Source organism: Mchenga conophoros, linkage group LG17 (genome assembly GCF_057382185.1).
Source record: "Mchenga conophoros isolate Kocher_MC1m ecotype Shallow Benthic linkage group LG17, M_conophoros_male_GT1.1, whole genome shotgun sequence".
Classification (NCBI taxonomy): Eukaryota; Metazoa; Chordata; class Actinopteri; order Cichliformes; family Cichlidae; genus Mchenga; species Mchenga conophoros.
The window spans coordinates 21064014-21089018 of NC_140542.1; the positions used below are offsets into that span (position 1 = coordinate 21064014).

Genomic DNA, 25005 nt, shown 5'->3' on the forward strand with positions numbered 1-25005 from the left:
TATATTAATTTTAAAACCCAAATTGGCACCTGTGGCAGCTCTCGTGTACTACTGCTTCTAATTAAAATACACAAGGCACTACAGGAAACAGGCTTTTATTTTTTTTATTTTGCAAAAAACAGACAATCGAAAAACAAAACAAAAATCAGCAGCGCTTTAAACACTGCTATGTGTGTGTGTTTCTTCGTTCATGGCTGCAGTTCGTAGCCCAGCGGGTCGACTCCTCGGTCCAACAGAGCGAGAGACGACTCCCTCAGTTTCTGCAGAAACCTCCTCAGCTCCTCCTTAGAAAACACCTGAGAGCAAGCAAAGAGGAACAAAGAGTTAAAACAAAGAAACAGAAACCAGGAATTTCTACAAACTTGAGTTTCACGTTCCAGTACAGCTGATGTGAATATGATCTATCAACTCCGAGTATGTTCACCCCAAGTTAAGTCTGTCCGTAAGTAGGGAAAGAAAATCTTCATCATAAATGGACCTCCAATACCACGATTCACCATGGCAACGGGTCGTTTTAGAGGAATATTGAATATTACCCCATATTTACCCCACTTTAATTTTCATCAGCTGAAGATGGAATCCTAATTTTATTTTTGATTTTAAATGTAAATAATCAGCTGTAACCCAAGAGGGACAAAACTAAATAAATACAAGTAAGAATACTGGCACACTCCGGTAAATGCGCCTTAGGCATAAATTTGTAAATCCCACATTGCCTCGTTTTCCAGTTAGTCAGCTGTGAGACATTTTTCCATCACTGACTAAGTACAACACGATCAATGACTGATCATTGAGATCACTGATCAGTGTGATCTGTAGCTTTGCACAGATCTGTTTGTTTCTCAGTCATGTAAATATTTTAGAGGCACAGACAATCTGAAAGCGGCATCACTGTCCAATAATGTCTCTGTCCACATATACTGACGAATGATTATAAAAGTGTGCATGTTAAACACATCTCCATGGGATTCCAGTGCTTGTAAAATCATCTGATGGCCTTGTTCTGGGCTTGGACAGCGACTTCATGAATGAGAAAATAAAACTGAGTGTCAGTCAGGCGGTTCAGGTGTAGCAGGAGGGGTGGAGTCAGAGAAAAAGATCCTGCTGAAGAAAACCTGTCTGCTCCCATGGTAATTGACTCAGAGTTGAAGTCAACTCTCTTTCTGGAACAAAAAAAAGTTTCCTTTCAACTCAGGATTAACAAACTCAGTTGATAGCTAAACCTGCTTCCTGGAGTAATACCCTGACAAAGAAAACATAAGTTAACAGTCGGAAGTTCATGCAGGCTTCAGTTACCTGGTAGAGGCAGTGCTGGTCAGACGAGATGATGTCAGCGAGCCGCAGCGCCTCCTGGTGTCTCGAGGAGCTCTGCAGCACGCTGAGCAGCAGCAAGCTAAGGCGTGGAAGACACAGAGAGCGCAAAGCTGCCATTTGGTGGCTGCGCTCTGAGTCTGGCTCCGAATCCTGAAAACACAACCAACCAAATATTAAATTACCACATGGTCATGTTATGAATGTAGCTGATGCTCCTCAATTAATCTTTTAGAGTTTGTGTGTGGTGATTTAAGCAGTAACCTGTCTGTTGTCGACCATCCAGCCTCCGTCCACGAACAGCAGAACATTGTAGATTCTCTCTTTCACATCTTCCGTCAAAGCATCCAGACGGCAGGACCAGGCAGACAGTGAGGCCTGAAAAACCAGACAATGCACATGTGGAACATCTGCAGTGGTAACGTTTTTATTTTTAAACACTGATGCCATAACTAAATAAAAAATAAATTAAAAAAAATAAATACCTGGTACTCCTTTTCCCTCATCTCATTGGCTACCCTCTCAGTGAATTTGGCCTCGGGTGCCGGTGCCGGCTTCTGTGGGGCTGAACTGCTGTGTCTGAACCAGTCAGTGAACGCCTCGTGGGCCTCCTGCAGGACCATCAAAGCACACATTCAGTCCAATACATCTCAGTGAACTGGGTTATAAAAACAACATGAAGAGAGGTGTTGCTAACAGACCAGATAGGCTCTGATGCACAGGTGCTCTCTGATGGCATTCTCGTCCTCAGCAGGAAGCGGCGTGGTCTGACTGATTCCTGACCACTGGGAGCAGATCTCCCTCATCGAGTCTTCCGGGACTTTAGAGAACACCGCCTTGGCTGCGTCATGTTTCTGCAGAGCTAAGGCACGACAGACGAAGGAAGTCAGCTGACCACTAAATCGCAATTTAATTGGAACAAACAAAACCATCAATAAATAAACAGCTAAAAGAAAAAAGTACCCAAAAAATTCCTCATGATGGCATTTGACTGCTTCAGGGACTCAGCTCGGTGGGCAGGGTCATACAGGAGCCAATCAATGACATCAATCTTCCTTTGGTCCTCCTATCAGAGCACAACATCACTGTAGCCATGTTTACATGAACAAAACATCTTCAGCCTGATGAACACTTGGATTAGAAGATCACTGTTCATATGGACCCTAAATTAACTGGTCTGATCAAGACGTGCTTGAACAGAAAACATCATTCAGACTCGTCAAACGGAAACAGACGTTGTTGCAGCTGTGTGAATTTCTCCTGTTATCTCTCTGAACTTCATACTATTGTTTCTGCTTGTGTTTGATATAGGCCAGCTCCAAACAAACTGCCATAAAATACATAATCCCTAAAGGGAATTATGTAAGTATTCTATTTCTGAAAAGTGGAGATACGGCGCATCAATGACTCAGCAGACTTGTGTATATGGAATAATATTTATGTCAGAAGTTCGATGCAAGAAAAAAAAAAAAAAAAAAAAACCTTAGCAAATTAAATAATTTCAAGGGTGCAGGTATTCATTGCAGAGTCACTCTCTCGCAGGTAACTTTCTGTGAAAACTCAGTCGAGTCAAGCGGGAAGGATTCAGATCCAAGAGCAGAATTACCTGCAAGAGCGTGAAGCTCTCATAACAGTCAAACCACACACTCTCCAGACATGGTGCGTGATGGCTGCTGAATTTAATTGTGCAAGTGGCCCTAAATATCTTTTCCCGTTTCCACACATTTCACCAACACTGGAACATTCTGCATACCTCTGCTAAATAAGGCAGTTTACCTTTAAGATGTTCCACATATAAAAATTTTATGTAGTTTTTAAAGGTTTAAACCAAAGTTGTGACACATGGCTTAATACGGTGGTTCTTAAACTTTTTGCTAGCCCCCCCCCCCCTTTTTTTTTCTTTTTTAAATATACACAAGAAAATCCCCGACACAAGCACATCCTCCAACCACACACATAACAAAAAAAAAAACCATCATTATGGTGTAATTACTTTAAGTACAGTTGTTTGTTGATTTTTTTTTGTTTTTTTACTGTGTAATACTATTCAACACTACTATCAATACATTTTTCAAAAAATGTCTCTGTGCAAAATGGGTTTAAAAACAAACAGCTGTGGGATACTGTTTGTTATTTTAACCGGGGGAACAAATTGTGGCAGGATCAGCCTGATATTATTTGTATCCCACTGTAACTTTCCTGTATAAAGAGATAACATCGCCAAAATTTCATTATAAGAAGTGTTTGTGAACTAAAAATCAAGAATGTGGGATACTGTTTGTCCGTGATTTGGACAGCCCAGTGCATGCTCCCAAAGCAGGGGAAACAAATGCAGGTGCAGGTGAAGCCAAAGGCAAGCTATGCGTCACCATATTTTCTAGTCTTTGGCTTGAAAGGAAGTTGGTTTGGAAACATGTGGCAAAGGTTCGTTCATCTTCTGCTTTGCATTTGTGTGGAAGCCCCATCAAAACCCTGTCCATTATGCTAGCCGTGTCCAAGCATTCTTTTTGTTTTAAATTTATACTGCCCCCCCTATGCAATGGCTCTGCGCTCCCCCTACTTTAGGAAACACTGCCCTAATATATTCCCACACGTGTGCAAAGTTACATTCGTTATAATTTAGACAAATTACTGGAATGACCTCATAAGAGAAATTAAATCCAAAGTGAACACTTTGGTCGTTACCTTCGTAGTTCCCGTCTCCAGCGTCTGGCTATGGTGCGTGAACTCTGTGTCGTCTGTCTCTCTCACAGTCTCCACCACCAGCTTGGTTACGGCAGAAACATCCAGACCTATGCACACACATGGTCAGTTTTCTTTCAGTGATAAAGGGTCTGCTCTTACTGACCTCAGTGTGTGTCTGTCTCACCAGCTTCAATGGCGAGCTGCAGGCAGCGGGGGCGGAGTTCCGGCTGGGTGACGGTCTCCAGGAACGCAGCATATTGAGAGATTGCAAGGTCGGCGGGAAGCTGGCCGACGTAGCTTGCCACAAGGTCTGTCTGCTGATCTTGGATCAGAAGGGAGACGTACGCCTTCACCACATCAATGCACACCTCCTCCTAGAGGCGAGAGGCGGGAACACGACATTTAAAAATGTGAACCCGTAAACAAACTGATTATCCTCGATGTGAACGCCTCATTCACATGAGCTGGTATTGAAGTTCTGCTGCGGCTCCAGATTTGTATCCTGAATTTTTTAGGATTTGGGGAGAGTTTGAGGAATTTGGGGGGTTATAAAAAAACAAAACAAAACAAAACATAAAGCCCATTTGTTGGACTCCACAGTGTTCCTCACACCCAATCAGCTCAATTCTTTACACTCAAAATTCAAAATTTGTATTAAAAAAAAAAAAAAAAAAAAAAAAAAAAAAAAAAAAAAAGGCTGGAAACATGACCAAAAATGAAAAAGTGATTCACTGTTTGCAGTTTTGTTGATTAATTATTTATTCTTTGAGAGTTTGTCAGCTCTGTCTTCTTTACTTTAGGCAAGAAGCTGAAAGATACATTTAAAAGTAGGGCTGCTCAATTAATCGAATTTTAATCACGATTACGATCTGGGCTTTCAACGATCATTAAAAATGACTGAGCCGATTATTAGCCCCTCCCTCATTTATCCGCGACACCTTAAAGGCCGTCCGTGAAAATATTGTCGGGCATAAACCGGTCCGTGGCGCAAAAAAGGTTGGAGACCGCTGATTAAGAGGACCCGAGGGAAGCTCGGAAAGCTAAGCAGAAGTTATTTGGAGAGGAGAGTGACTGCCGTTGGTTGAAAAGAGAGTTTAAAAAAAAAAAAAAAACTTCAGTGGTGTTGCACACTATTTTATATTATTTTTTTAAAGTCATTGTTAACCCTTTAAAGCCGGTCAGAGCAGCACGCTCCGTTTTGCGTAACTATTTTTAAATCCCTGTAGAACCTGAACCGTGTAAGCTAGCGCAATAATTTGTTTTGCATATGAAACCGGAGGAGTTGTACTTACATCTGATGCCATCAGCTTGTCCTCGGTCACGGTTTCGTTCCACATATAGCTTTGCAAAAATTGCATAAAAATCGCTTGCAGGAACAAAAACATAATATTCCAGAAACACGCTTTGCCGTTCCTATCAGCTGTTCGTAACACTTCCCACAGTGAAATGATGCACATGCTGTTTTCTTTGCAAATTTGCATCATAGGATTGTTTTTTGTTTTTCCTGCAGTATATAAAAATTGCTGTATCTCCAAAATAAAACTATGAAGACACTCAAAATAAATTTCCTGTTGTTGTAAACTATTTTTTGCAACTTTATTGTATTTAAAGTTTTGAGGGATAAACCTCTTAAATTTCTCCAAGTAGAAATATATGTAAACAAAACAAAAGCAATTTTCAATTTTTTTTGTAGTTTATTGCACTTTTTTGCAATTTATGTAATTACTATGGACTTAATGCATACATATTATTAAAATATGGGCTATAACAGTTGTATTGATGTATAGCAACTTGAAATGCTCCCACAAATGGCACTACAGCATGTAAAAAAAATAATATAAGCTCTGGTGGACTTGGTTCTATAGTAGGTCTTAAAGGGTTAAATAAATATCGTCAAATAATCGTGATCTCAATTTCAGTGAAAATAATCGTGATTATCATTTTTGCCATAATCGAGCAGCCCTATTTAAAAGTGAGGTTAAAGTTACATTACATCAGATCCAATCAGCTCTCAGTATCTATAAATTAAATACAGGCTAAAGCGAAAAATTTCTCATAAAATGACCAGTAAGAACCTTTAACGTGAATTTTACCTTTAGTGCCAAACCCAAGGAGCGGAAGAACAGCACAAGGTGAGTCATGAAGCGCAGCAGGTGCGAGGGGAGGGGTTTAGATGCAGTTAGCCAATCGGAAAACTCCTCCAACAGGCCTGAATGAGACACAAACAAAGGGGTTCATGAGAAACTGGAGCTTACATGTTTGATGCGACCCATCGGGTCAGAGCTGGTCTTACCATCCAGGTCCCCCAGGATGACAAACTTCTGGATGACATGATAATGCTCTCTCGTCTCCTCCAGCACCCGCTGCGCACAGAAAAATAAACAAACAAACAAACAAACAAACAAACACTGGTTTACTGTGCTGTGCAATTTCAATATGTCCCACCAATCACATTCAGTTAGAACCGGTTTTACCTTCGACTCAGATGCTTGAAGCTCCTCAAACACTTTCTCCATGGTCCAGCTGCAAGAGGAGGCAGTAGATCAGAGACGAAGCAGTTTTTTGTTTTTTTGTTTTTTTATTCTGTGTGTGTCGTACTTGGCCTCCAGGTACTCCCGTGGTAACGTCTCCACCTCATGATGAGCCATACCCGAAGACATGAGATCCTTCTCAACCAGTGAGTCTACCATCACTCGGAAATACGCCCACACGCAGTCCTCCCACGATTCGCACACTGCCAGCAGCTAACACGCAAACACACACACACAGTCAGGTCTGCCATTATCTAAGATTCGACTGACCGTAAACACAGAGGTGACTCTGAGCTGCTGATTTCTGATTAACACAGAAACTGGTTATATTACCGGTTTGAGGTTCCCACTCAGGCTGGCATAGATCGCCCTCTCATATCTGTTTAACTGCTCCTAAAACACACATTTTATTTTGCTTTATTCTTCTCATTTTCAAGCTTGACTGAACACAAGCTCAGCCTTCTTATTTCTCACACATTTGGTAATGCATGACGTACCTCCTCGGCCATTCTCCAGCAGCAGGCCTTCCATATCCCTCTTTGTGGGTTTCCTTCAACTGGCTGCAACTCGATACCACCTGCAGAGAGAAGAGGACAAATAGACAGTCATTCAGAGAAGGATCGTACAGGTATACTTTGTATTTAAAAAGGTGGGAAAAGTCCCAGAAATTCCTTTAATTAGGGTCCTGTTGCGTTTCCTTATTTCTTGTCATAAATGCTGTTACAATGGTGGATGTACATATTAAACATGGATACAGTTAATGATCACTGTGAGCAGCAAGCCCAGGCTTCAGGAATTGTAATTATCATGGTGGTTCCTCTTCCTTTCTCCAATTAAAGCAGGTGTGTCAAATTTAAGTTTCTTCAGACCTCCCCAATGGCCATTCACACTACACCAAAGTTATTAAGCAATAGGTAAATAACTAAATGGCATAAAGACAGAAAGATGTTATTTCACCATCTACCACAGATTTTTTTTTTAAAACAACTTGTACACACACACACGCACACACGCACACACACACACACACACACACACACACACACACACACACACACACACACACACACACACACACACCCTGTCAGCCTCCTAGTAGACACCCCTGTTATCATCAATTTTAAACTCCTAGGTCACCTTGCTCCTCAGTTATCACATTTAGAAGATTTTTAAAAAACTGGACCTTTGACCTTGAAGTCAAGGTCACTGAGATTCAAACCAGTCTGAGATTTTTGGTAGAAGCCCCTATTAATTTGAGCTCTATATCACTTCGTTCTCGAGTTGTTGCACTCACTCAGCAGGGTGATGTCACCACCCCATCAGCCTTTCAGAGCCGAGGGGCAAAAAGGGCTATTTCTGTGAATTACAAGATTTCTGCTTTATGCATACAGGTCAGTCTGGGGAATAAGCTTCCTGAACTTCAAATAGTAATTTTACATTGTTTTTCCTTACAGATTATTCCCAATTAATCTCTGTCATGCTGACAGATTCCGCTCTTTCATACAGCAGCATTTCTGTGTCATTATGTTGAAAAACAGAAAGGCTCAGATTTCTTACAGAATTTCTCTCGTTGCTTTGGATGGCTGAGCACAGATATTTAAACTTAAGTAACATCACTCCTTGTGCTCGTTACTTTGGGGCCAGACAGTACTAGAGATGGACCGATCCGATATTACGTATCGGTCCGATACTGACCTAAATTACTGGATCGGATATCGGCGAGAAATAAAAAATGCTGTTGTTAGAATTCATTTAATATTACTTTCTACTCGAGGATCTTTTTCTACGTAGCTGACGGCTGGTAACTGTGCAGGGGCGGATTTAGCAAAGTTTAGCCAAGGGGGCCGATAGGGCATTAACAGGGAAAAGGGGGCACAAAGACATACTTTTCTTTCTTATTCTCATTTAAAATGTCTAGCTTTTAATAAATAATTATCTGACACCCAAAGTTTTAATCTTATGTAAAATGTATAGAAGTCCATTACTGTATATAGTAACTGTTAAGTCTAATATACCCTAGTAAGCTATAGTACTTTTTCCTTTGGGAAAGTACCATCTGTGCAGTCTGCAATTCTGTTGAAGAAAGATGTTGAATCTATTTAATTATTCTTGAAAAAATAATTTATTTCTGTGCATTTTTTTTTTTTTTTCACACTGCATCAAATTAAAGTTGATTACATCGATTAAGCATCACAAAGTGGAGGGTGGGGGTGGTTCCCTATTTTTTATTTTTTTTTGCTGGTAGTTTGCAACCCTATTAGTTAGGTTGCTTAATATTTATGCTAAGTACTCTTTAAAATACCAGAATAGGAAGGATGGAGCAGGTTTAAGTTTATTAGATTGATCAGTGTTGCTGAACTATGAAATATTTTGGGCGCAGTGTACTTTTTACACACAGGTATAACAGAATAGCTTTAGTGCTGTTGTTTATTTAAACTTGACTATGAACTTATACAAAATGCAGCAAGATATTAAAAAACACACTATATCGGATTCATATCGGTATCGGCAGATATCAAAATTCATGATATCGGTATCGGACATAAAAAAGTGGTATCGTGCCATCTCTAGACAGTACCTGAGGTCATGTTGGGGTCATGGTAGAGTTTCCAGCCTTCCAGAGTTGCTGCTCTCCAGGCCTGACCACAGCGTTTGCACAACCGTTGAGCCTGAAAAAACACAAAGACAAACCGCTGAAGAAATGAACAGCAAATGAAACTTCACAGCATCCACCAGAGACCATCAAAACTTTTCATTATGTGCTCCAAGCTCCTCTCAGCTTTCCTGTCCTTATGGTGCACCTAAGAGATAGGATAATCTTACCTGAGACATCATGGAGGATCTCCCAAAGCACCAGCACGACACCAATAAAGTGCACTATTAAATTATCTGCCTCTGATTACCCTGAAGCCACCGGGCTTTACAGCTTTCCTGGTGGAAATCCTTCAGAGCTTATATATTTTCTGGATCATAGCAGAGAGAAACACAACTAAAAGCTTGACTTGTTTCAGCTTTTAAAGAAAACACTGAGTGTGTTTTGATTTTTTGTTACCCTGACTGAAGAGGCTGGGATGAGAATTAGAGCGTGAACCTGAGACTACGGTTCCCACTCCGGGTAGCAATGAGTTTCAAGACTGGTTTCAGTCTTATATAGCACTAAGTTGAATTTGTCTGGAAGGTGAACTTTAATAAAAACATTCGTTTATTGATGCCCCTCTATCCCCTGCTGTGCGTCTCAATGTCTCTTCACCTCCTCGGTCATCCCCGCTCTAATCAGTGTGAACAGGTTCTTCAGCAGCCGGGCGTCGTCCTCTCTGTCCAGATCAGCCAGGGGGCGCTGCTGCCGGAGGGGGGCATCTGGGTCCTAAACACACAAACGTTATGAACACATTCAGAAACATAGGGGACAAAGAAATTATGTGATTATGTTTGCAGTAACAGGCCTCACCAGCTCAGTGACCAGAGGGACTGTGAAGGTGGTGCCGCTCTTCCTTCTCATCTTCAGTGCGTGGAGAGTATTCTCCCTAAAACACAAATACCCCACCGAAGACTTTAATGCACATAACAATGTGGGCTTTATGCTTTCATAAATAAACAAAGGGGCTCACCAGCACACATTTTTGGCGTAGTATTCGATGTTATCAGAGAAATCTCCAATCTGATCCTTGGCAATGCTCTCCAGCCAATCAACAACCAGCTGCAACACAGCAACCACCAGGGAAACAATTAGCCTTACAATCAGCTCATTAGATCACAGGAAATATAGAGTCCAGATACCATCAAGATCAAAAGACTTTACCAAAATTTCCACGCTTCTTCATTCACAAAACCATGACGACACTGACTGTCCGATTAGTGGCATTCAGTCTCTTGACTAGGGCTGGGCGATATATCGAGTTTTTTAAAAAATATCAATATATTTTCATACGAGATACAAGATGTGACAATATCGTTTATATCGATATAGTCTATGTTACGTTATAATTATACTTATGGAGCCGCAGGTTTGCCTCTCTCTCGTCCACTTTTGTCTCTACGCAACGTTACTCGGCCTCGCCTCTCCTTCACTGAACACAACTCCCCCTCCCCCATAGCTTCACCTGCAGGCAATGACAAGATGAAAGCGGAAATAGCGCGTTAACTCGGATCGCCCCGTGCGTGGGGCTGGACGGTGTCAACGTGTTAGCGAGCTAACCGCGCTAACGACATGCAGCCCGGAGGGGCTGCACGGCCTAAAATCCATTCATTTTTTCAAAATCGACAGTGCGCCTTATGTATGAATTCTGGTTGTGCTTACTGACCGCGAACCGATTTTATGTGGTACACAGCGCTCAGCAATCTGTCAAAAATGTTTTAATATGACTTTGCTAAGCTACGGAGCTGCACCGCTTGATAGATTGTCGGAGGATTACGGCTACCGAGGAGGAGCCTCGCGGAGTGATACGTACTGTGTGTGTATAAGGACCACAAATGGTACCTGTTCAGAGACGTGGTGCAGCTGTGAAATCTGTCTTTGTTATTACGCTCAGCGTCTATTAGTTTACATTTTGACTGCACAATTGTGAGCTTTTTGTTATGCACAAAAACAAGATTGTTTTCCTTTATTTATGGACCATGATTATTTAATAAATGCTGATAATTTATTTTTGAGTAATTTCTTCATGTACATCTACGCTGTATGTAAATAAAAGTGCCCGTGTGACATCTGGGACACAGTGTGACTATAAATCTCTTTTTGCTCTTAACTTTAAACTTTAAACTTTAAAAAAAAAAAAAAAATATCGAGATATATATCTTATATCGCCATCCAGCTAAAAAAAATATCGAGATATGAATTTTGGGTCATATCGCCCAGCCCTACTCTTGACGTCACATTTCTGGATCGACTCGGCTCAGCTGGAACACCGGCTGAGTAGGTTACTAAAAAAAAAAAAAAAAAAAAAAAAAAAAAAAAAAAAAACCACTACCCAGTACCAGGTAATACCACCTAATGGAAAACCCTAAAAACCAAGATTTGAGCTGAGCCGAGCAGGTACTCGTGGGAAAGGGCTTCTTATGAATTAAAACAAATAAAGTAAACCACAACCACCAATACTAAAGATCCTAAAGACTTGGTGTTGCTACAATGGAAATGTAAGTACACAGCTTTAATTTCATGTGGTACAGGTTCACTTTAGTTTTGTACAGGAGCACAGGATGGTCGGGTTGAGATCAATAAGCTACACAAGTCCCGAGAGTTGAGATAAACTCATTAATGGTGCAGGCCGGATCCAGAAGGACCCAAGTTAACTCACCATTTTCATCTTTGAATGATTTACTGTTAAAAAATCTAACAAAAAGACAGAAATCATGTAACCCTATTGCAGCTAATCCATGATTAAATCTGCCCTGTAGAACAGACACAGACGCAGCCCCACCACACTAACACCGGTGAACATCCAGGGAGTGGACATTGACATAGTGGACTCGTATAGGTACCTGGGTGTTCATTTGAATAATAAACTAGACTGGAGCCACAACACTGATGCTCTTTACAGGAAGGGTCAGAGCAGACTCTACCTGCTGAGGTCATTTGGAGTCCAGGGAGTGCTTTTAAAGACCTATCACTCTGTGGTGGCATCTGTCATTTTTTAGTTTTGTATATTGGAGCATCAGTTTATCAGCAGCTGAGAGGAAGAGGTTGGATAAACGCATTAAGAAGGCCAGCTCTGTTCTGGGATGCACCTGGACCCAGTGCAGGTAGTGGGAGACAAAAGGACTCTGGCCAAAATAACTTCTGTGATGGACAGTCTCCCACCCCGTGCATGTAAATGTTGCTGAACTGCAGATCTCCTTCAGTGACAGACTGCTGCATGCTCAATGCACGAAGGAGCGTTTCCGCAGGTCCTTCCTCCCTGCAGCTCTCAAACTGTACAATCAAAACTGCTCCCAGCAAACAGAGGTTTACATCAGCGCTGTAACTTGCACTATTTTATCAATCGATTCACACTTTAACCAGAGTTTGCCTCTTAATTTCATTTAAATTTATTTAATTTAATAACGGTACAGTACTCTGTTTTTGGTAACCATTGTCCTTGATATAAATTGTGTAGGTTTCTGTTCTGTGTCTTGTTTGTATATGTGTCTTTCTTGCTGCTGTTACACCCAAATTTCCCCTTGTGGGACAATTAAAGGATTATTCTATTCTATTCTAGACAACCTGCAAACCCTCATCACTGTAACTCTTTCTTTTGTGCGTGTGTTAGCTACCTGGCTCTGTCGTATGACGGCATCTCTCTGGAAAAGCTGCTCCACTACAACCTTCTCGCTCTCGCTGGGCACCTACAAACACAAACAGGTAATCATTGCAGCTTCCAGAAGACTCAGATTCCTGCTGTGATTGTGTTGTTTACTGAAGCTAGAGCTCTGTAGTTTTAAAAGAGGCCAAAAACAATCCAGAATACGTTACTCACAACCATGTCTGTCATGAGGTCATCCTCCAGCGCCAACTGGACCCGATCTCTACATGAACACATTTGATTGTTGAAAGTTGAGCAGACAGCCAATTAGTTACAGAAAGTGAATCAGTGAATTAGGTACCTGTAGAGCGAGGTGATGAGCCTCCAGGTGCAGTTCTCCTGCTGCAGCAGCCAACGGACGCCAGCTGTTTTACTATTCTGACCCGCTCTGAGCACCACAGACTGCAGCACATCCACCTTAAGGCATGTGACGGAGGACAAGAGAGCATTTAAAATTAGCACAGCACAGCTTTCACACCACATCAAGCAAACTCGCCTACCTTATCCTGGCAGAGCGCCTGATAATCATCCAGCAGCTCAAACACGGCAGAGGAAGAGTGTTTCAGAAAAGCCCCGAGGAACTCTGGGAAAAGACTGGCAGCGGCTTAAAGGAGCAAAAACCGGAGCGTTAGCGGGAACAACAAGACACCTGCAGAGTAACTGGGCATGCTCAGGTGATTTGCTCACCAGCCTCTCCTGGGTCATCCTCCTTTAGGAGAGCTGAGCTGAGGTTCCCCATATCTTCTCTGAAGAAACTCGTGTTCTCCAGACCCGAAACAGGCGACGTGTACATGCTGTTAGTCCAATCACTGTCGTCCAGATTCTACACACACAGAGCATCATTATGAAGTTGGCAATGAGTTCAACATAAATATGATTGTAAGTAATACATCATTAAGTTCAAGCAGAGTTTGACAAAACTGATACACTGAAGGTCTGGAGTATCTGAGCAAGCTAACTGGTCAGCAGCTGGCCTGTTTGGGTTAGTGACGACAGCATTTCCACCAATCACAACTTAACTACCTAAACAAAACCCACACTAATCAATATGTTTTTTCTGCTGTCTGTATTTTCACATTAAAGAAAGTTTGCGACATCACTGACACAAAGACACCATTCTTTGTGTCATGGAAAACAGTGGAAGTGCAAAGAACTCACGTTTTCATTTATTTAACAAAATATATATACATTAATAGAGAAGTGTGTGTGTCTTACCAGACTGCTGAGTGCGTTTCTGGGCGTGTGTGTGTATCGAGGCGTTCGGCCTCCTGGGGCCAAAATGGATGAAACATCTGGAACTCTGGGAGTAACTGAGACAAACAGATGAATGAGAAGAGAGTGGAGATTTAGTCAAATATAAATGCCTCTGATACCTGTAGAGTGAGAGTGAGTGTGTGTCTTACCCGCCTGTCTGAAGAGTGAAGCAGGTGTGTTCCTGAGCAGGGGCCGGGCTGGTGTCACTGTGGAAATGACAGGGCTGCCGCTACCGGGTGATGGGACTGACAGCAACAGTCAGGAAAACAAGCAGCTTCTACTTTATCAATGAACACTGTAGCAAACAGCTCCACACAACAAAACCCCAGATAAATTAAGCACTTCCAGTCTACTTATGCCACCATATTAAACACAGATGCAGGCGGCAATCAGTCGGTTTATTGCATTAGAAAGGTGAAATTTTAAAAAATCCACTTTTTTTTTTAAATTTAAAAAAAAAAAAAAAAAAAAAAACGATCAAGAAAGATTGCTGATAATCGTCATCATGATACCCAGAATCTCTTGCTGGGATTTTAGGATTTGTTGCACTTGCTTCATACTACAGATCTTAACCATGACTCAATAATCACAACAATTTCTGCACCATACAATAACACACCAACGGGAGCTCATTTATAATCCAACCCATACACCATGTCCCACCTGGACTGTGTTTATGCATTTGTGTGGAAGCTCCACCAAATGAAGCACTCCAAACCAACCAACATTGATTGAACTAGGTTATAAAGCCCTCCAATTCTGAGACTCCACCATCTAAAATGGACAAGACGGGACAAATCACAGTTTAAATCGTAGGGTTACAGGTTCCTGTTCCCATTTTAGAAAGGTGAATGTACCATAAAGCTTGCAGCTACATTTCCACCTTTCCCCTTTATTAAAAGACCCATCAGCAGCTGCTGGGTTGAGTGGGTTGGTGTAGGGGCTGGACAGGAATCAGGTTAAAGTCTTTCTGCAGCAGGATACAGGCCACTTTCTTCCTCCTCCTGCGGGCAGCAACCGTTACCTCGTCGTCTCGAACCACCGGAGACGGCAGCTCACTCTGAGCCCTGAAGGACAAGATGAAGCACAAGAAAGCACCTTACCTAGAGAATTATAAACATATTAATGTATGTGCAGTTCAGAGGCTTTTACATCACTGAATTTACATCTTTTTTTCTTTCTCTGCTCTCTTTAGGGGTTGCGATATTAGATCATCTCCCTACCCGTCATCCTTTCCCAAAAATTCTCCTCTCCAAGTCCACCTTTACACCATCCGTGAATCTCCAGAGACCATCTTCAACATCCTTTGTCGAATATATGCACCATCCCTCCTCTGCACATGTTCAAACCATCTCAGCCCGAGCTGTCCTTGTATCTAATCCTGTCCATCCTGGTGACTTCAGCTTGACAACCTATTTTTTCAGTGCCACCGTCTCCAAACCATACATTTTGGCAGGTCTCACTAAGATCCTGTAAACCTGCCCTTTCGTGAAGCCATATTGCTTCTTGCTTTTTAATCACCTCACTTCTTAGCTTCAGCATCTCTTTCCCCAGAGCTTCATGGTATGGCTCATCATCTTTATCTCTCTGTAGCTGCCACAGCTCTGGACATCAACCTTGTTCTTGACATTATATGTAAATCTTTAAATTACTAGAAGCAGTCAAAAGAAGACAAAAGACAATTTAATTTTCTAATCACTTGTCAAAGGTTACTGTTAGGTTCAACACAAAAAGCCGTGGCACTTCCCGACGGTTCTCTTTAAAAAACAATTTTAGTCACTGGCTTTAACTGTGCCTAAACTAACAAGAAGCGTCACAGTTCTGTGTGAACCCATGCAATGTAAATAAAACAACTACAGCAAACAATTTTGCCACGATATATATAGCCGAGAGCATATCAAAAGTTAGTACTCATAAAACAACAACATACTGCAATCTTTATAACACTTAACGTAGTTCAGTTATAACCTCGTAAATCTATCTTTGCGTAATACTTCCCTAATTGCAGTAGTTCTTCCAAAATACTGGCTGCTAACAGCTCTACTAAACCACTAGTTCTTATTTTATTCACCCTAGAAAGCAGCTCTTGTTACCGACTGTCAACTGTACCAAAACCAGAGCATTTAGCCGGTTAGCATCGCCACTCACTGTGAACGGCAGCATTAGCGCTGTTAGCATTGTTAACGTTAGCTAGCAAAGTTGAAGTCCCTGAATTTAGCACACTCGTGGACTAAATAAAAGGCCAATGGTCTGTAATCACCAGACACATGCCCAACTAACCATACATAAGAGTAAAATGTGTATAACTGCTGAATAACGCTTAAAAATAATGTTTTTACCAGTCCATAGCGGTGAGTTGTCAGTTCCCGCTTCACGAGGTTTAACGGGGCTGCTTCTTCTACATCTTTTCAATTCTCAGCAGACTGCGTCTCTTAATTCACACTGCTGCCCCCACGAGTTGTAATTAGATTGCATCCAGCCTTGTATATGTTTCCACTGTTTTTTTGTAAACTTAAGTATTTTATTAATCATAGAAAAAAAAATCTAAATCTGATTACGTCCAAATCTATTGAATCACTAAAAGAGAACCTGTCTGATGTAAGCTAAAAGATCTCAAAGCAACACATAATGCCACGATATAAAGAAATGAATAAGAACCAAAGTCACTGACATCGATCAGTGTAGAAAAGGTTACAAAGATATTTCCAAGTCTTTGGGACTCCAGTGAACCACAGTGACATCTATTATCCACAAAACTTGCAACAGTAGTGAAAATTCCCAGGAGTTGTCAACCAAAAAATCTTCCAAGAGCCCATCAATGACTCATCCAGGAGGTCACAAAAGCCCCTGAACAACAGCTAAAGAACTGCAGACCTCACCTTCCCCAGTTAAGTTGAGAGTTTATGATTCAACAATAAGAAAACAGCTGGGCAAAAATGGCGAGTTCCAAGGAGAAAACCACTGACCAAAGACAGGCCAAAGGCTAGTCTCATGTTAGCCAAAACACATCTTGATGATCCCAAAGTCCACAGAATATTTTGGGAAAAATATACTTTTAGAAGGTTTAAGTCCTGTTACACCTCACATAAAACTAACACCACATTTCATAAAAAGACCATCATACTAACAGTCAAACATAGTGGTAGTGTGAATGTCTGGGGCTGCTGCCCTTTAGGTTCTTTGTGTGGCCCAGTCAGTTTGGACTTAAATCAGACTGAGATGCTTTGGCACGGACTTAAACATGCTGGAAAACCCTTCATTGTGGCATTCTGCAAATTCTGCACCCGGCTTAGTTTCTCTATGGAGGGAGACATCTGCCACATAGACCACCTCTGCGCTCCTCTTCCCTCCGGTCCGTTAGCAGCCGCTGTTGCTTGATAGACACAAACGGTAAACGGTGTTAAACTGGGAGGAAGCAGGAACATATTCACTCACTGGGTGTTTTTTTTCTTCTCCTGCTGCTAGAAGTCACGGCTGTGTTACGATCTGCGGAAGAGCAGGGAAGACATTCCTCCGGCACAGCAGCGGGGATTTGGGCACTGCAGAGGCCGGGAGAGGAGCTTCGAACGCCGGGGAAGACCGGTACCTCTCCGGGGTTTGTTTGGCGGCAGCAAGGCGAGACGGAGGAGAAGCAGGGAGGCAAATGGAAAGATGACCCGAGGTAAACTTTATTCAGTGCCTGGCAGACAGACAGAGAAGCGGATAAGTCTTTTTTTTTTTTTTTTTTTTTTTTTTTATATATATACTACGTATCGTTTTAGATGTGAGTGGAGCTGTGAACTTGAGTAGCTCTACCGGTTTCCACCTAATGGTTTTAAGTAAAACATAAAGTAAGACCGAGCATCAGGCAGAACTCCGTTATTTTAACCGTTAACCATTACAAACGGCAAAATGTTCCCTCCGGTAGTCTGAAGGCTTGGAGAGGGCTTAACGATTATTATGCTATTTACGACACTGGATTACAATTTAAGGAACTTTCTTTTGTGTGCTTTCAGTGTATTGGAGTAAAAACACCAATATTAATCTCTAATATTCAGTTAGGTCCATAACTATTTGTTCACTGGGACGCCTAACGTGGCTTAGCCATTATTACCCTAAAAACACAAATAAATCTATGATAGAGAGCAGAAACTTCATAAGTCACCAAGTAAACGCACTGCTCAGCCCAGCAGCACCCAAAGGCCCAAAAGGCCACTACAGATAATAAAAACAACTTTATGACATCTAACCAAGTAAAAGACTTGGGCAAGTGTATCACAGTCAAAGTCTATAACTAAGGGATGACTTCATGAATGGAAATGGAGATGATTTACAACAAGGTGCAAATACTGGTTACTATTAATGCTTATTATTGAAGTGATTGCTTACAGAAACATGAGGATGGATTGCAAAGTGTAAAGGGTTGTACTCGCTCCTCACAATCAGACAAATGACACAAAACTGATCAGATAGCTTCAAAGTGGAAATTCATAATGACCTAAAGAAGGCTGCAAAAGTAAACTAAAATAATAATAATAATGTGATATTCTTCATTGGACAAGTCAGTCACCTGATCTCAAACCAATAAAACAGCCTTTCTGTGACTGAAGACTCAATAAAACAAGCAGCAGCTGACAGGAGCTGAAGTAAAGGCATGGCGGAGCATCTCAAAGTAGTAAATGCAGCATTTGGTGATCACTGACTTTCATCCAAGTACCAAAAATAATCCCTATATTTAAGTTAGTTTGCTCAATTACGTCTGAGACTCAAAAATTGAGGTCTATGTATAAATATGATAATATATTTACCTTCATATAGTTAATTCAGTGCTTTTGTTAAACCTTTTAATGATTTTTTTTAATTGTAGTTGTTGGATTCTCAAAATAGAAAAACACTTATCTTGCTTGTAGCTTGTATGGTACCATGAGCGTCTTGACTGTTTTTTTTTTTTTAGTTTTAGACTTTCTAACACTCGTATCTCTCTTTGGCCAGTGTGAGCAGCTCAGCTAAGTTCAACAAAGCTCCGTCTGAGTAACTTTAACTCTGAGGCCTCCCAGATCATGGCTGCCAGCTTTTTAGCCAACAGGAGCATTGTTGCTGGCCTGCTGGTCAATCTATTCTCCTCCATCTGTATCGTCTTCATCAACAAATGGATCTACGTACACTATGGCTTCCCCAACATGACCCTGACCCTCGTTCACTTTGTGGTCACCTGGCTGGGACTCTACTTCTGCCAGAAAATGGATGTTTTTGCTCCAAAAAGCCTTCCGATTCGCAGGATCGTGTGGCTGGCTCTGAGCTTCTGCGGGTTCGTGGTATTTACCAACCTTTCCCTACAGAACAATTCGATAGGAACGTACCAGTTGGCTAAAGCAATGACCACTCCCGTCATCATCCTCATCCAGACCACCTACTACAAGAAGACCTTCTCCACCAAGATTAAACTTACACTGGTTAGCAAAGTCCCATCTGCTTGTTAGAGCTGTAGAAACATGCCAATCTGAATGATTCTTACAGGATACTGGGGTTTGGGTCACTTTGGGGTAAGTGAGAAACAATGTCAGCACAATCTGTTCCCCTCTCCTCAGGTACCCATAACATTAGGAGTGATACTGAACTCGTACTATGATGTGCGGTTCAACTTGCTGGGGATTGTGTTCGCGTCTCTTGGAGTTCTGGTGACGTCACTTTACCAAGTGGTGAGTAAATGTATATGCTGACAAAACACTCCACAGAGACTGAAGTAAAGTAATTAACTGTTCTCCACATTTCTCTCTCAGTGGGTGGGGGCAAAGCAACATGAGCTCCAGGTGAACTCCATGCAGCTTTTATACTATCAGGTGAGACCCAGCCTCAAACTCAGTATCTAGAGTTAGATAATCTAATCAGTTTTCCTATGTAATACTGGTTATTATGCGATGGGGGTAGAACTGGACTGCTTACTTTGCTTGCCTTGAGTTGTTGGTCATTATTTATTATTGTTTTGTCTGTGGATTTTATAAGATGTTAGAATTGATTTGGAACTCTATTTTGGAATTTGCAACAAGACTTTTGTACTTGTTGATTTTATTTATTTATTTTGACCAGAGACTTGATTTTAGATTTATTTCCTTTTATTGGGGCCTGAGGTTTGTAGCTTTAGTTTAGGGTCATAATTGGAGACTCGCTGGCTTGTCTCGACTTGGAACCAGACTGAAGATGCAAGGCTTTGGACTTTGTTCCCTTTCATTTGGGATTTGGCCTAAGACTTTCAGATTTAGTCCCAGGACTTCTTTGCATTTTTTTTGGAACTGGAGTTGGAAATTAGATCTTTAATATTTGTTTACTTGCTAATATTTTATTTTGGACTTGTTTCCCTTTTCTTGAAACTTGTAATGCTAATGATTTATTACAGGACTTGTTGATGAACAACTGGGCTTTTGATTTTGGACAGCAAACTGGATAGGGACTTTAGACCCTGGGCTTAATTTTTGTACTATTATTCATTTCATTTGGATTATTTCCTAGGTTTTAATAAGTATATTTCTAGGAATGTTTGGCCTTACATTAAAACTGGAATTGGGACTTGTTATTCTTTTCTTGGGATTCTTAGAGACTTAAAATTTTCATTTTTGATTTGCAGGTTGCTCAATTGTGTCTTGATTTGGATTCATGATATTTTCTTGGACCCGCTGGTACAGAATTATGTGGGACTTGTTACGAGTTGTCATCTAGAGTTATGTTGGTACTTTTTGATACTTTCAGATGATTTGGGGCTTTGACGTTGGCCTATGGCTCGTCCTGTAACTTGCTGATATAAATTATTCAGGACCTGTTACCGTCATATAGGGCTTCTTCATAATGACTTGCAAATTGCCTCTAGATCTGCTGATGTTTGGTTTAGAGCTTGTTTGTACCATTCAGTTCCAAATGATGGTATTGGAATTGGACTTGGAATTAAAAAGTACTTTGTCCACTAGATCTTTAGTACCACGTATTTAACATAGTTTTCAAGGTTTTTGTTTAAAAAAAAAAAGACAACTTTAAAATTAATTATTTAAAATGTATTAATTAAAAGATTGTTTGACGATTGTCACCTCACCAACACAGTGTAGACTAGAGCAGTAAAATCAAACGTTAATCAGCTTCAGTGTCTATTAAGCAATGTGTCTTAAAGACACATTACAGGTCAGAGACAGATTAGCTGAGAGCTTTGGAGTAATAGTAGGATGTTATTTATATTTTATACTTGTTATAATGCAATGGCTGTAGATTTTTACTGCACAGACTGTCCTTTTAGGCTCCTCTATCGTCAGCCTTCCTGCTCTGCATCGTTCCACTGTTTGAGCCGCTGACTGGATCCGGAGGAATATTTGGACCCTGGTCTTTGCCTGCTCTGGTCAGACTCAACATGACACACACACTAACACACCATTTAAAAAGACGCACACAACTGCAGCTACATGATCTGCAATTGGATCTAATGTCTGGGACTTTCCAAGTAATAGTCTGCCACATTTTATCAAAGACATTAAAAGCGGGGCATTTATTCTGCCTGTCTGTTCTGCTGATAGTCACATTGGTCAGTTGGTTATTAAATACTGCTATATGTATTAATAGATAGAAGTGTTTAATTTAATACATTGACTCATGTTCCAAGTCTTAGTTTGAGATTTGGAGCAGCTGGTAACAGTGTTTTCCTTTTCTTCTGGCTGCTTTCTTCTTCCTTCTAGATGACTGTGCTGTTCTCGGGCGTGGTGGCTTTCCTGGTCAACCTATCCATCTACTGGATCATTGGAAACACCTCACCTGTTACGTATCCTCAAACACTTGTGGGCCAGAAGAGGTCTTGTAATGTCAGTGGTTGCTTCAGTTTGTCGTGGATCTCGTTGGAGTTTACTTTAATAAATAAGTAAACTGAAGTAATTTGTGCAAATATGAGGCTTTCTTTGGACTTCTTGTGTTCCTGATCTCCTTCAGGGGAGACATTGGTTTTCTCTGGCAGCTTTGGGAGCTACATATGTATCAAACTTTCTAGTCTTATTGAAAGGGTTGCAGAACTTCTTAAAATGGTGTTTAAGAAGTTCTTTACAGTGAACCTGTTTATGTCTTGGAAAGATTTAAAACCTCCTTGAGTCAGTTTTCGTGTTTCAGCGTCTTGAAGTCTTTGTGAGGAGCTTTTTAGGGATTCAAGAACTCCAAACCAAACACCTCTTTAAGGGTTGAGAACTTTTATATTAAAGGTTTTGTGTCTTCTTGATCATTTCGCTGTTTTTCTTAGGTTTTGAGGACTCACCCAGGTTTTTGGAACTTTTTTTTTTTTTAAGAATTTTTTAAGGCGGTTTTAGGTTTCTGGTTTTATTGGTATTTTGTGAGGAGCTGTCTAACCTAATGCTCATCTAAATCAAAAGTAGGCAGTTGATGTAGTTCAGGCATCTAACTAGTGTTTTTAAGGCATGTTGAACATGTTATCCTTCCAGAAAGTCACAAAAGAGAGAAAGGCCTGTACATTTCTCCATTGATTGCGTTCCTTACACCTCTGACCCAGATAAGTGGTAAAAAAAAAAAAAAGCAAATTGCAATTAAACATCTTGAAGAGGTCTTCAGAGACTTCTGGAAGAGTTGTGGTCTTTTCAGAATAGTGCTGAGGGGTTTGCCTCAAGGTCCTTCTGGTACAAATATTTCAGATGACATTCATAAATGTTGTTATCCTGATTCTAGTTCACAGCTATAACATGTTTGGTCATTTTAAATTCTGCATCACACTGGTTGGTGGATACCTGCTCTTCCATGACCCACTCTCACTCAACCAGGTGAGTCTTCCTGTGCTGCTCTGATGAGTCAAACCAGGCAGTTTTCAGTTTCCAAACCTTCTACTCTCCTCCCGTCTCTCACTCAGGCGTTGGGGATCCTCTGTACTCTGGCAGGTATCCTGTCCTACACTCACTTCAAGCTGATGGAGCAGGAAGAAGGGAAGAGCCGGCTGGCTCAAAGACCCTAGGCCATCTTTACATGTTGGTCTGCTGCACAGACTCCTGCTATTGGCCATCCACAGTGAGACCGGCTGGAGATACCTCTTTAGATATTTTTACCATTTTTATTACAGGTATTTTTTTAGAAGAGAAGGGATTTCATCGTGGATCGTGTCAGATTTAAACGTATATGGCATGTTAACACTGCTGTTCGTACTACTTCCACTGAGCTTCAGCAGCACTGATCCAAAGTCTTAAAGAAACCTGAAACTCATAACAAAGGCAGCTCCTCAAGTGTTAAATCACTCTCATCACGCAGCTTTAACACAGATGGATGGAGGTGTGGTTTAAACCAACCAATCAAAAGAAGGCTGCAGTTGAGCTCTGTGAAAGATCCTTCAGGACACCAAACCTTCATCTACTGCTGGAGGCTGAAAAAAAATTGCAATTACAGTAATATTAGAAAAATTGCATCATCATCTGCTGTTTTTCTGATTTTTGGTACTCACATTAGCTGTAGAGTTGAAGGACTTCGACATTTATGATAGTCCAGACATGAAGGCAGAAGACATTGATGGGAATCCATCAGCAATCTGCATGGACATGTTTAAACAAGTTTACATAGTGAATACTTCTGTCAGGTCCCACCTGTTATCCATCAACCACTGGAAGAAACCAATTTGATTTGAAGTGAAATTTGAAGGATTTTACTTATTAAATCATCTCAGTGACTTACAGATCATGAACACAGAAACTCAGACACTGTTGGGGCTACAGCAGTTTTCCAAAGAAGAAGTCAGTGGCAGAAGCTTTTCTGTTATCAGCCTTTCTGTATAAGTAATTTCCATAGACTGATGAAAATTAATTTGATTGCAAGTCAAATACCAGTAACTTACAGGTGGTATGAAGTGATAAATGAGGTTCAATATTCAATAATCAGTTACTAAATAACTTCTCCATAAACTTCTAAAATTTGTGGAAGACTTTATAATCAGGCAGAAATGGGTCAAAGTGAACTGGTTTATAAAATGATGGTTTCTTCCATTTCTGAGTCTCTGGCTCCTGTTACTGAGCTGAAAAGTGACTCGTTGCAGTTCTGCAGGACTGAGTTTGCTGTGTAAAATTTTTGTGGATTTTGCAAACGTTATTTGTTTGGCCCTTCAAATCAGACACTGCCCTGAATGATTCATTAATCTGTTGGGGGGTTTTGTTGTTGTTTAGAGTCTGCGATAGGTCTAGTTTTATTTCAGATTTAGCCACATTCATTGCTGATGTAACTTTTTAAAATTAGTATTTTTTTTGATAAAATTTTCTTAGCTTGTGTAGCTGTTATTTAGAGACATATTGCATTGTTTGGGGTTTTTTTTCCTGATCCTTTGTCTTGACCCTGTTGATGGTACAGGTGGGATTTTGGGGACGTGGCTCAGCGAAGCATGACGATCTGCTATTGTGGATTACATATCTGGAGAAATATTCAGTTGCTCAAAGAACTGTTGAAATAAAACTTTAATCTTCTGCATCTACAGTGATTTCTTCTTCATGACACTTTGTGATGTACAGCAGCTTCTGAACATGTAGTCCTCAATCTGACATCCTCGTGCTGAGCATGCTCAGTAGAGCTTTCTTGTTTATATTTCACTGTATTAAGCAAATTCAGCCTGCTGAATAAAAACAAATTTAGTGGCAGTTTGCATTGTTTGAGGGTACACAAGTATCTAGATGTGGTGCTCCTGAAAAAAAAACACCATCCGTTAGTCTTTATGATCTTGTTTACTTGCTATCATAAATATGCTTTTAAAATGACTTCTTTTATTAAACGTGGCCAAAGTCTGAGCTAAAATTTCTGACATGCAGTCTTATCTACTCTTCACTTTGTATTAAGCAAGAAGGAATGTTGCATAAACAGACATCTTGTGCACAGAACCTCTACGCACCTGCTGTTCAAACCTGTGTATTGGAGGCAGCCAATGAGAAGAGAGTTGGTTTAAAGGGTGAGGATGAACTGAGTTTGAGCTT

The 25005-nt window shown here is 40.9% G+C and overlaps 2 protein-coding genes across 2 annotated transcripts; one reads left to right on the forward strand and one right to left on the reverse strand.

Annotated features, from left to right (window-relative positions):
* Nucleotides 1-79: 79 nt before the first annotated feature.
* On the reverse strand, nt 80-16644 carry nup107 (nucleoporin 107). The gene is made up of 27 exons (XM_085251297.1): nt 16399-16644; nt 15044-15126; nt 14209-14304; nt 14021-14115; nt 13493-13628; nt 13306-13409; nt 13107-13222; nt 12980-13028; nt 12777-12848; nt 10136-10224; nt 9976-10051; nt 9778-9891; nt 9106-9196; nt 7025-7104; nt 6861-6920; nt 6595-6740; nt 6471-6519; nt 6290-6359; nt 6090-6205; nt 4181-4370; nt 3997-4103; nt 2275-2377; nt 2013-2173; nt 1797-1922; nt 1576-1689; nt 1297-1464; nt 80-296 (listed from the first exon to the last, which is right to left on the reverse strand). The coding sequence occupies exons 1-27, from the start codon at nt 16404-16406 to the stop codon at nt 189-191; spliced, it is 2727 nt and encodes a 908-aa protein (XP_085107423.1). The 5' UTR covers nt 16407-16644; the 3' UTR covers nt 80-188.
* Nucleotides 16645-17256: 612 nt separating this feature from the next.
* slc35e3 (solute carrier family 35 member E3) lies at nt 17257-24510 on the forward strand. The gene is made up of 9 exons (XM_085251299.1): nt 17257-17411; nt 17525-17720; nt 19031-19491; nt 19627-19737; nt 19819-19878; nt 21318-21416; nt 21751-21833; nt 22746-22830; nt 22917-24510. The coding sequence occupies exons 3-9, from the start codon at nt 19099-19101 to the stop codon at nt 23016-23018; spliced, it is 933 nt and encodes a 310-aa protein (XP_085107425.1). The 5' UTR covers nt 17257-17411; nt 17525-17720; nt 19031-19098; the 3' UTR covers nt 23019-24510.
* Nucleotides 24511-25005: the final 495 nt, after the last annotated feature.